This window comes from Lontra canadensis, unplaced genomic scaffold (genome assembly GCF_010015895.1).
Source record: "Lontra canadensis isolate GAN:19392208 unplaced genomic scaffold, GSC_riverotter_1.0 scaffold35, whole genome shotgun sequence".
Lineage (NCBI taxonomy): Eukaryota > Metazoa > Chordata > Mammalia > Carnivora > Mustelidae > Lontra > Lontra canadensis.
In genome coordinates, this window is record NW_022631029.1 from 3,189,981 (window position 1) to 3,202,111 (window position 12,131).

Here is a 12,131-nt window from a genome sequence, read left to right on the forward strand (position 1 = left end):
CCTTGCTGAGATTTTTGCTCTGTTCTCTTCTCCCACTTGGCTTGGGTCTTGCTCTCACAGCTGGTTCAGGCCGGCTCTCAGATTTTCTGAATTCTACCTGAAGCTGCCAGAGACCAAAATAGCCACTGAGTATGTGAGCTCTGTTCTGTGCTGGCAGACCAGGGCTCCAGGCCAGCCCAGTGAACTCTGCCCTGGGTATTCCGAGACCAGGGCCAGAGGCAGATGGTTCTTGAGTTGGCATCCTAGCTAATCCGGGGCCAAGGCTGCTTGGAATGAGATGTCAGTGACCCAAGTCCAAGGTCTAGCCCTGTTTTCTGATGATGTGGCCAGAAACTCAGCCTTATTTTTCTGGCTGTTTTGGAGAAATCTGATCAAAGTTAGTGGGTGACTTACTGTATGCCAGGCACATATTGGGTGCACTGACATGGCTGTAATGGAGACACATCCTTGCTCTGGAAGTCCTAATCTCTATGTCAGAAGAAATGGGAAACAAACCAGAAAAGCAGTGTCTATAATGGAGTGTGATCACTGCGACAAACAGGATGAAATAAGGAAAGGAGATGATCTGTTCACAGAGGATGAGAAGTATGGTGGGAGATCTCAGCCAGGTAGGGTAAGTAGAAACCCTAGGAAGAAGTGAAGTTCCGCTGACCTTTGAAGGAAGAGAAGCAGCTAGATAACCCGCAGGGCAAGCTCCGGGCATAAGCAACAGGAAGTGCAAAGGCCCTGGTGTGGGATCTCGCTAGGCCTTTGAAGTACTGTTGGGGCTAGAAGTGAATTGAGTGTTGGGGAGATGGAGAGAGGGGAGGCCGAGGTCTGTGGAGCCACATCAGCCTCCTTCTTTACAATATGGGAGCCTGCAGAGGACCTCCGGCAACATCTTACTGTGGTGTTGGGTTTTCACTTTATTCCGTTCCCCTCTAAACCTCCAGGTCCACATGCATTGCCACTTCTCTGACTCCAGGAGGCTCTAAGCAGCCCTTAGAACCATGCTTCAGGTTCTTCCTCTGCAAAACGAAGTGAATAACCGAGTTTTACGGGAGGTGGCGGAGGAGGGAGCCAGATAATCCCCAGGAGTGGGCGGACAGCGGCCTCAGTGAACACGCGGAATAAAATGACGCGCTCGTCGCAGCGCCTGACTCAAGTGAGTTCAAGCGGTCACATCGTACGAAACGAACTGTCCCCATCTTACAAGGCGGAAACCGAACTTGGGGAAGGTTCGGGGTCCGGAGCCCCTAGGGCGCGTGTCGGAGTCGGGGCGCGCACGCTGCGCCTCGGGCCGCGGGGCGCGCACGCCGAGCGGCCCGGCCGGGGGCGGGTCCAGGGCCGGGACTGGGGGCGGGCCCGGGGGCGGGGCGGCGCGGGGTCCCGGCGGCTGCGGCGGCCGACTTGCCAGTCCCGGCAGGAGCGGGTCAGAGGCGGCGCCCGAGCCCGCTATGGAGCAGCCCAGGAAGGCGGTGGTGGTGACGGGTACGCTGATGGCGGCCGCGGCGACAGCGACCGCGGGCAGGGGCGGGTTGGGCGGCTCCAGAGCCGGCGGGGTTGGTAGGGGCGCGGTGGCCCGGGAGGGGCAGGTGCTAGAAGTCGTTCCAGGTTTGGAAGGTGTCATCGCCCAGCTCGGTCCGCGCAACACGTAGGAAGTGGAGAAGGGGCGCCCCTCTGGCCCCACTGTCAGGGGTCCGGGCAAGCAGGGGTGTGAGGGTCCAGCCTAGTGCACCGCGCAGAACAGGCCCCTCTGGCGTCCTTCCTTCCCCGGGTGAGGACAGTGGTCCTCTGGGCACCTGTCTGTTCCGTCTGACCAGCCGGTGGGCAGGGCAGGACTTCACCCTGCCCCTCCCGAGGTCGGTTCTGTCCCCACCCACTGCCCCAGGGGACAAAGGCCGATTTGCGGGCAGGAAGTGCCCCAGTGACAAATGAACCTCCTGCCAGCCACTGCTCCCCCAGCCCTGTGCTAATGAGGGGGCTGTTTTCCCGAGGCAAGAACAGGTGGAGGTCGGGGAACCTCAGGTGGCCAGCTGCTCTCCCTGTTGTCCCCAGGACCGTGTGGGTCAAAAATCTCCACCCCCCCCCCACAACACCCCGTCCCGAGCTGTTTATGGGTGAGCCCGTGCCTGCTGTCACTAACTCCCCGAAACTAACTGTTCCTCCTGGGGAAGACTCCGCCTCAGGGCCACGTGAACGTCAACTTCCGCTGGCCTCTGGCTGGAGGGGGTGCGGGGGTCATTTTGACCTGCTGTCTAGAGGGGTCAGAGTGGGAGATCCAGCTAAGCTTCCCACAAGTGTTTTCTGGCCTGGGGAGGGTGAGGCTGATCCTGGAATTCCCAGGAAGGTGGAAGAAGGCACTCACTTAACAGGTGTGTGTAATTGCAGGGAGAATTGCTGCCATCCCCCCACCCCCCACCCAGCGAGCCCTCCTGTATCTGGTTATCTGTTCCTCTAGTGCTGGGCTCTGTAGGTAGCCACCGCACTGGGCATTTTCCTTGCATGGATTCATTACATCTGTACCATCTCCATTTTGCACAGAGGAAACTGAGGCTTACAGAGGTCACCCTGTTTGTAGGTGGCGGAGCTGGGACTCATACTTAGTCTATGCAGGAGAAGATAAGGGGTGGAGAGGTCCTGCCCCCACTTCGGGGGAGGCTCTGCTGTCCCAAGGCACAGCATCCCTCCCAAGGCCATGACACCACCTGGGACCTTCAGTACAGCTGGAGTGACCCCCAGTTCCAGGGCATCCTCTCTTGGAGATGTTCCTTTCTAGGCAGGGGGACAGGGTGATTAGAAGAGAAGAGTTGTGAACTCTCATGGGCTTGGTTTCGAATCCCAGCTCTTCTGCCTTCTTGGTCTGTGACCCTGGGCAGTGGTTTTCACCTATCTGTGCCTTAGTCCTGCTCCTGTAAAAGGGGTCCAGGAAACAGCCTTGCCTGAAAGGGGACTCAGGGAGGTTGAAGGCCACAGTGCAGGCAGAACCCTTAGCGCATTCTCTGACCACTCCCTCAGTTTGTAAGTGGGACTTGGAGTTCGAGCAAGCAGGGAAGAGGGTGGCAGGAGGTTGTCTGGACAGCCTGGCCTGGGAGACACCCACTTGTATCCCTTAAGGGCCATTCCTCACTTGGTGGTGATTCATGGAGTACAGAGGCCCTGCACAAAGACGGCGGTAAAATAATTATAGATGGGGATCAGGGATAGTGGAAAAAATCGAGAGGGGGAAAAAGGCCAGCCCTTTTGGGGGCAACAGGAGGCCACTGGCCCCTTGGAAGGCACGAGGGCTGGGCAAAGGGGAAGATAAGAAAGGACAGTTAAAAGCAGTTAAGAGGGGCTCCTGGGTGGCTCAGTGGGTTAAGCCTCTGCCTTTGGCTCAGGTCGTGATCTCAGGGTCCTGAGATCAAGCCCCACTTCGGGCTCTTTGCTTGGCAGGGAGCCTGCTTTTCCCTCTCTCTGCTTGCTTCTCTGCCTACTTGTGATCTCTCCCTCTCTGTCAAATAAATAAATAAAATCTTAAAAAAAAATAAAAGCAGTTAAGAGTGAGAAATGGGGGGACTCTCTGAAGGGCCCTGGGTGTGCCCCAGATAGCAGGACCAGGCCCCTGACATTGGCCCTGGTGGCAGCTGCTGCCCAAGTTCCCCCCATTCCTTTCCGCCAGGTGGAGGCAGCAATGCAACCCTGGGCAGGCTACAAGAGGTCACTGGGGTGGTGATACGTGGCTTCTCCTGTTTGCTCTTCCAGGATTTGGCCCTTTCGGAGAACACACCGTGAACGCCAGCTGGATTGCAGTCCAGGTAACTCGGATCTGGAGTGTAGGAATCAGACTCAGGGCTGGGCTCCCCGTGGAAATATATGGCACCAAAGAGAGGAAGGAACCTACGAAGGAGAACGGGTCCCTTGAAGCTTCCTGCAAAACATTTAAGTCTGATATCCACACCTTTCCAGATGGTGACCAGTATAACCACATTTGTTGGCTTGCTGTGTACGAAGCACTCTGAATTTCCCTCACAACCTTTGCATGGTTGGGTGTACTCATTCTTGTGCCCACGTTCCTGACTGGGCAACCGGGGCCTCCCGGGGAGTTATCTGAGGTCACACAGTCAGGAAACTGGAGTGGCAGTGACTCAAAAGTGTCCCCTGCCCCAGCCAGGTTGGGGGGGACCAGGCAGGGATGTTGGGGGGTTGTATTAGCCTTGTAGAGAAGGTATAGCGACCCTCACTGTTGCCTCCCAGCAGTTGTGGGAGGAGAAGGCTGATGATTGCGGGGTAGGGGTATCTTTCCCACTGTCCTGAGCAGGTTGTCAGCCTGTAAGCCTTCCACTTTCTTTGTCAGATGGGGCATTTGGAGAGACAAGCGGGAACAATGGGGAGAGAGAAAGAGAGAACCGTTTTCTTCTTATATAAATCAGGTCTGCAGAGACCGGAGCCAAACTCATGTTAATCCTAGCCCATTAGCTGCTTGATTTAAAGCATCCCCTGCTTTTCACGCCAGAGCCCTGAATTTGGAGAAAAATCCAAGTTGAAACCTCCATGTGTCCACCCCTAGTTTTGCACCCCCCCACTTTTTTACATCACCCCAAGTAGAGACCTCAAAATCTTGGCCGCTTTTCTTTTTTTTTATTAAAAAACATTTCACCCCACTTTGTGAGCAGGACAGAGGGACAGGGTCCCCAGGACCCTGCAGATGGGAGCATGTCCCAGGCTCTGCTCGTTGTACCCTCTCCTTGGAGCCCCAGACAAAAAGGAAACAGCGTGTTTCTGAAGACGTTGTGTGTCTGGCTTTGTGCGAGTTTCAGACAGGAGCCTTCACGGGGCTGAGTGGACACAAAGCCGTGTGTCTGAATTCCTGGGCCCCAGACACTATGATCTGCATCTAAATAGGAGAAAAATCAATTAAACAATCTTTGGAAATCCCTCTGAGCTTTGGGATGCGGATGGTGGAGGATGGCAGCTTTTTCATTCTGCTGCTGGAGGGGAAATGCCCCTGATACTTTGGTTGCCCATCTTGCCAGACCTTGCCTCTGGAAGACTTTCCATTTTCTACCTCAAACCTGTGAAACAATAAGAGAGGATTCTCTACCATTCCATGGATAAAAAAAAAAAAAAGACACCAACTTTCCCAAGATGTGATTGTTCCCCTTAAAACCAAAACCAAAACCAAAAGCTGGAGTTGCGCATACATGCGCTGAGTGATTGCCTCATGTAACTCCATGAAATTTCACGCATGTGCACCTCCGTGCTACGGGCATCTGGATCAAGATCTAGAACATTCCTAGCCCCTTTCTCATCACAGAAGCGCCTTGTGGCCCTTCTTAGCTATTTCCCCCCGGGTGTAAACATCTCTGCTGACTTTCTCTCTCTCTTTTTTTTTTCTGCCACGTGGGTGTCACCTGTTCTAGAACTTGACGTCAACGGAGTTGTGCTTGGGTCTGTCGCCTTCCGCAAAGCACAGTGTGTGCGGGATCTGTCTGTGGGGTTGCTGGGAGCTGCCCTTGGTGTGTTTTAGTTGACCTGGATGAAACAGACTTGCGCATGAAAAGGCATCCAGTTGGATGGGTCCAATCTGTCCCTCAGGAAAATATGGCTTGGAGTGTTCTTGGTGAGATCCAGACGTGAGATCAGGTGGCAGTTCACGGTGATCGCCTCAAGCTAAAGATGGGAGTTTTGTTTCCCAGAGTGAGCAGCAGTTAACTTCCTGTCCCCATGGATTTTTCAGAAGCCCAAGCTGTCCCCTGTAGAAGGAACGCCTCCTCTCTCAGGGACCCACTAATTTCTCTTTTTTTCTCCCCTTCTCTATCTGTCTTTCTGTCTCTGTCTCTCTGAGCCTCCCTCCGGTCTCTCCCTCTCTCCCCTTGTGTCTCCGTAGCACTCTCCATCTCTCTGTCTCTCTCCCCTTGTATCCCCCTCTTTCAGTTTTGTTTGGTCTTTCTGTGGGTCTCTGTTTCTCTCTTTTCGTGTCTTTCTCCCCTTATGTCTCCATCTCTCTCTCCTTCCATCTCTCTGTGTCTCTGTCTGTCACTGTCTCCTCTCTCCCCTGGCCCTCCCGCCTCCTTGGTCCCTCTCTCATCTAACCTTCCTTCTTCACACCTTGCGTGAACTTGTGCTCTAGTGCAGAATGAACTGTCTCCCACCAGCTACATTGGGGAGGTGGGAGTGTGGAGACAGAGGGCACCCCCTTTTCCTCGTTCCCCAGCATGGCACTGCCCCTAAGCACCTCACACAGGACGGACTTCGTTTTTGGAGCGTCCTCTCTTCCTCTAGGTCTAGGGTGGTGGATATGGGACGCTGGCTGCAGGTCTCTCTTTTCCTAGGAGGCTCAGGTGGGTGTCAAGGGCCGGGACCCCCATGTTTGGCCGTCCGGAGTGTTCCCTGCCCAAGCACAGCGAGGAGGAGCTGGGTCACAGGTCCTGGTGACATCACGGGACAATTACTGCCACAGTGAGTCTAGACAGACCTGCTAAGGATATTAACCAGAGAACAAAGGGGGTCTTTGTTGTGGGGTCAAGGGAATCGGTCAGATGCGGCCTTGTGGCGGGGTCTTGTCAGGTAGACTGGGGTGTAGACAATGGGCCGTCTGGGGGCGTGTGAGCCCTGTTCCTTTCATGGTGTGTGTGCGGGGAGGCTGTGCTTGCCGTGGTGCGCTCTCTGCGGTGTCATGGGGGATGCTGCCACCCGCCTCCTCCCACAGGAGAACCGCCCAGCTCTCTTGGATCAGAAAGTGTCCAGAGGCAAGAGTTCAGCTAGATTACAGACCACCCGTTTCTGATAACTCCCCCTGAACTTTTATAGCTTGCTCCTTCCCCTCCGTTGCCTGGTTTAAAATTGGGAAGCAATTTGCATAAAGTGATACTGACAGGTCTCCGTACCCCTGTCACTGCGGGGAAGAGTATTTGTATCCGTGTCCCTTCTGCTTCAATGAAGATAGTGAACGATTCCATCAACCTGGAATGTTCCCTCCCACCCCCGCTTCTCCAGCATTCCCCACCCTGCCTGGGAGGCAGCTGCTCTCCTGACCTCGGTCATCTTAGAGGAGTTTGACTGGTCTCAAGCTGCCAGTGAACAGGCGGGCATGGAGTCTGTGTCCCCCCAGGTGCCGGCTGCTACTTGCTTAGCCTGAATTGGGGTGGGAGGGGCAGCTGGCTCTTTTCCCTTCTGACCCCCTACTCCCGCTCCCATTGGCACTGGGGGTGGGGGGCTTCCATAATGAACAGAGACGCTCGTCTCCGGGTGTTTGATGAACAGGTGGTTTGCCTCACTGTGGGGATGCTGTGGGCGGGAGGTAGCGCGGGGTGGGTGGTGCTGGTGTATATTTTTGGAGGCTGTTTCATTTTGTTTTTTTCCTTAAGATTTTAATTTATTTATTTGAGAGAGAGAGCGAGAGAGAGTAACAGAGAAAGCGAGAAAGAGAGGGGGAAGGAAACACGCTGCCCGCTGAGCAGGTAGCCCCTGGGATCATGACCTGAGCGGAAGGCAGATGCTTAACTCATGGAACCACCCAGGCGCCCCTATGGTGGCAGTTTTCTTAGTTTAGATTTTTTTCTCCTGGTTAGGGGAGCATAGCTGAGGGCCCAGAGGATGTGAGGAGCAAAGTTTAGGATGAGGTGACTCACAGGGCACCTGGCTGGCCTTGTCAGTAGGACACGTGACTCTTGATCTCAGAGTCGGGAATTCAAGCCCCAAATGAAGCGTGGAGCCTACGTTTTAAAAAAAAAAAAAAAAAAAAAAAAAAAAAAAGTTGGAAAAAGAAGGTGACTCAGTCTGTGATCTCCTGGTGATGTCAGCTCATTTCCTACTACTGAGAACTGATGTGGGCGTGTGGCCATCCCACTAATGCTCAAAGAAATATCACCCAGTGGGGACAGCTGTTAAGTCACTCCGGGCAAGTGAGGTGGCTCAGCGCCATTGGACTGCCCATCCTGCCAGGCAGAGAGGATCCATGGGAGGGTTTGCTGTTCCAAGCCAGGCATCCAGCCTTGGCATATCACATGTCTTTTGTTGTTGTTGTTGCTGTTGTTTTTTAAGATTTTATTTATTTATTGACAGAGAGAGAGAGTGAGCACAAGCAGGGGGAGCAGCAGACAAAGGGAGAAGCAGGCTCCCCGCTGAGCAGAGAGCCCGATGCGGGGCTCCATCCCAGGACCCTGGGATCATGACCTGAGCCGAAGGCAGATGCTTAACAACTGAGCCACCCAGGGACCCCAGCACATCACGTGTCATAAAGACCTGGGGTGGGGGCATGTGTGGTTACCGTGCCCCAGAGGTGTCTTGGGTTGGTCACTGATTGAGTTGGCATCCTGAGTCCCCCTGTGCACGGAGATGGTTTCACGAAGTACAGTGCCTGGGCTTGTGGGTGGCCTGGTCCGTGGACTGCAGGCTTAACTGGGGACAGCTCCCCAGCTGGACCCAAACAAGTAAAGGTGATCTATTGAAGTCCTCAGTGTAAGTCCAGGAGATGGATTCTTTTAATTCCTGGCTTTTTAACATATTTTCACTTGCCAGAAAGGTCTGCCAGGGCCACAGTAAAATAAAAGGGTGGCAGTGGGGAGAGACAGAAAGAGTGGAATCATGGTGAGAGCAGGTCAAGATAGACAGATTATCAACCTCATACCAAGATAACAGTCTTTGCTGGAGGCTCTCCCAGCCCTGGGGGCAGAAGAAGCAACTGTCTTTCTTCTCATTCCACTGAAAGAACAATTTTGACCAATTACAAGAAGAGGACAGAGAAGTAGTCCTTCCGTAACCAGATTTCCTCAAATATTAGCATTGTATTACATTTGCTCTTTCTCTAAGGATAAATGAGGTAAATAGATAAGGATAAAGTAAAAAAAAAAATTTTTTTTTTACTTCCAAGTCATCTTATTTTATTGTGGTAAAATATATATAGCATAACATTTACCATCTTAATCATCTTTAAGTGTACAGTCCGGCAGCATTAAACACATCCACACTGGTGTGCCACTGTCACCACGATCCCTCTCCAGAACTTTCATGTCTTCCCACACTGAAGCTCGGTCCCCATTAAACGCTGACTTCCCCGTTGCCCTCCCTCAGCCCCAGGCCCTCCCTTCTGTGTTCTGTCGGTAATGAATTTGGCAACTCTCGGTTCTCCTATCAGTGGAACCATACAGTGTTTGTCCTCTTGCGACTGGCTGATTTCAGGCAGCATACTGTCCTCAAGGTTCATCCACGATGTACCCTCAGTCAGAATTTTTTTCCTTTTTTAAGACTGAATAATATGCCACCGCGTGGCTATACCACCTTTTGCTTATCCCCGTGCATCTACTGATAGACACCTGCGTGGCTTCCATATCGTAGCTATAGTGACGAGCACTGCTGCAAACATGGGCATACAAATATTTCTTTAAGAGGCTGCTCTCTCTTTTTTTTTTTTAAGATTTTATTTATTTATTTGACAGAGATCACAAGTAGGCAGAGAGAGAGGAGGAAGCAGGCTCCCTGCTGAGCAGAGAGCCCCATACGATATGGGCTCCATCCCAGGACCTTGAGATCATGACCTGAGCTGAAGGCAGAGGCTTTAACCCCCTGAGCCACCCAGGCGCCCCAAGAGGCTGCTTTCAATTCTTGGGAATATACACATAGAAATGGAATTGCTGGATCATATTATAATAATGTTTAATTGTTTGAGGAATTGCCCTGTTCTGAGTCATTTATTCATTCATTTATCTATCTATTTAGGTTTATTTATTTATGCAGTCTCTACACCCAGTGTGGGGCTCGAACTCATGACCCTAAGATCAAGACCCACGTGCTCCACCCACCAAGCCAGTCAGGCACCCCTGTTCTGAGTCATTTATTTCTTTTTTCTTTAAAAAAAAAAAAAAAGTTTTTATATTTGATAGTGAGAGAGAGAAAGAGAGAGCACAAGCAAGTGGAGCTGCAGGCAGAGAGTGAGGAAGAAGCAGGCTTCCTGCTGAGCAAAGAGCCAGATGTGGGGCTCGATCCTAGAACCCTGGGATCATGACCTGAGCTGAAGGCAGAGGCTTAACCATCTGAGCCAGCCAGGTGCCCCTGTTTTGAATCACTTAAAGGTCAATTGCAGACATGATACCCTCCCTTTTTTTTAATTAAAGATTTTATTTATTTATTTGACAGAGATACAGTGAGAGAGGGAACACAGGCAGGGGCAGAGGGAGAGGGAGAAGCAGGCTCCCCACTGAGCAGGCAGTCAACATGGGGCTCAGTCCAAGGACGCTGGGATCAGGACCTGAGTCGAAGGCAGACGCCCAACGACTGAGCCAACCAGACTCCCCACAGACATGATACCCCTTGTCTCCCTAAATAATTCATTGTGTTTTTCCTAAAACACAGGCTCAGCACAGTGATTAAAATCAGACTCATTTAACATAGATACAATTCTAGAATCTACAGGTCTTCTTCAGATTTTACCAACACCTATTTAATATTTATTACTAAATCATTAATACTTAATTAATTATTAATAAATGATTAATTACTAATGCATCATTTGATCATTAATTTATTAATGATAAAATTCTATCATATGTTGTGTTCAGTTGTTTATCTCTTTAATCCACTGTAATCTGGAAGTTTCCTCAGTCTGTCTTTGTGTCAAACATGACGAGGTTTGCTGGGAACTGCTCACTCCTTGGTGGTGTCTTTCAGGATGGATGGTTTGATGTTTCCTCGTGATTACATTGAGGCTGTTGGTTTTGGCAGGAATCCCACAGAAGTGTTGTGTCTTTCTTGGTGCATTGTATCAGGAGGCATCAGAGTTTGAAGTATTGCGGTGTTGTTGCCCTTGATCACTTTCTACAAAAGATGAGATATGGTAGTTTTCTCTTCTTGTGCTTTGTAATTGAAAAGTATCCTGTGTGATACTTTGTACCATACAAATACTTCTTTAGACTTCCCCACACTCCTTTTAGCATCTCTTGCTGAGTCTTGCCTGAATCTGAGATATATATATATATATATATATATATATATTTAAGATTTTATTTATTTATTTGACAGACAGAGATCAGAAGTAGGCAGAGAAGCAGGCAGAGAGAGAGGAGGAAGCAGGCTCCCTGCTGAGCAGAGAGCCCGATGTGGGGCTCAATTCCAAGACCCTGAGATCATGACCTGAGCCAAAGGCAGAGGCTTTAACCCACTGAGCCACTCAGGCACCCCTGAATCTGTTATATTTTAGTTGATGATTACCAAATGGTGGTTTTCTAATCCCATCTTTCTTTTTTTTCTTTTCTTTTCTTTTCTTTTCTTTTCTTTATTTATTTGACAGATCACAAGTAGGCAGAGAGGCAGGCAGAGAGAGAGAGGGGGAAGCAGGCTCCCTCCTGAGCAGAGAGCCCGATGAGGGGCTCGATCCCAGGACCCTGAGATCATGACCTAAGCCAAAGGCAGAGGCTTTAACCCACTGAGCCACCCAGACGCCTCTAATTCCATCTTTCCTTTGACACTTTTTAATGGCCTTTGCTGTAGGAGTCTATTTGTATCCGTGTAGACTCATGGATACTTACTGTCCTCAATATGTGACAATTGCTTACTGTCCTTATTTTGATGTTCAAATTGTCCCAGACTTGGCTCATGGCAGCCCCTTCCAGCTGGCTCCCGTGTCCTTTTGCTGTGTTCCCATCTTCTTCTGTGCACATCTTTCTTTCTTTGGTCCTAGGCTCACTTTTTGTAAATCAGCTTTACTTCAGAATAATTTTAGAGATGAATTTAAGAATTTAGAAAGATTACAAAGAGAATACAAAGAGTTCTTGTCTGTGCCTCACTCGATCTCCCCTAGTGTTAACATCTCTCGTAACTACTACATTTCGCAAAATGAAGAACCCGACGCTGCTCCATTACTAAAACTAAAGTCTAGACTTTATTCAGGTTTCATGGATTTTTCCCCTCAATGTCCTTCTTCTGTTCCATGATCCCATCTAGGCTCTTCACTCCATTTATCAGGCATCCTTTTCTTTTTTCCTTTCTGGTTTCTACCTAAGTGTTGGATATCAGGTGCTTCATGTCATTAAAAAAAAAAAAGAGGGGGCGCCTGCGTGGCTCAGTGGATTAAGCCATTGACCCTTGGTTTCGGCTGAGGACGTGATCTCAAGGTTGTGACATCAAGCCCCACACCAGGCTCGCTGCTCAGCATGGAGTCTGCTTGAGAATCTGTC

General features: G+C 50.8%; 1 protein-coding gene across 3 annotated transcripts in view; it reads left to right on the top strand.

Annotated features, from left to right (window-relative positions):
- Positions 1 to 383: 383 nt before the first annotated feature.
- The window catches only part of PGPEP1 (pyroglutamyl-peptidase I), a 28,092-nt gene continuing 16,344 nt past the window's right edge, over positions 384 to 12,131 (top strand). The window contains exons 1-3 of one of the 3 annotated variants that reach the window (XM_032867688.1): positions 384 to 613; positions 3,724 to 3,776; positions 6,294 to 6,420. Coding sequence is in view for 1 of the 3 variants with exons in the window: in XM_032867686.1 (XP_032723577.1) it covers positions 1,437 to 1,470; positions 3,724 to 3,776 (87 nt within the window). In the remaining 2 variants the exon portion in view is untranslated. Of the gene's footprint in view, positions 614 to 1,363; positions 1,471 to 3,723; positions 3,777 to 6,293; positions 6,421 to 12,131 lie in introns of those variants that run through there. The other 2 variants (XM_032867687.1, XM_032867686.1) reach the window with 2 other exon arrangements.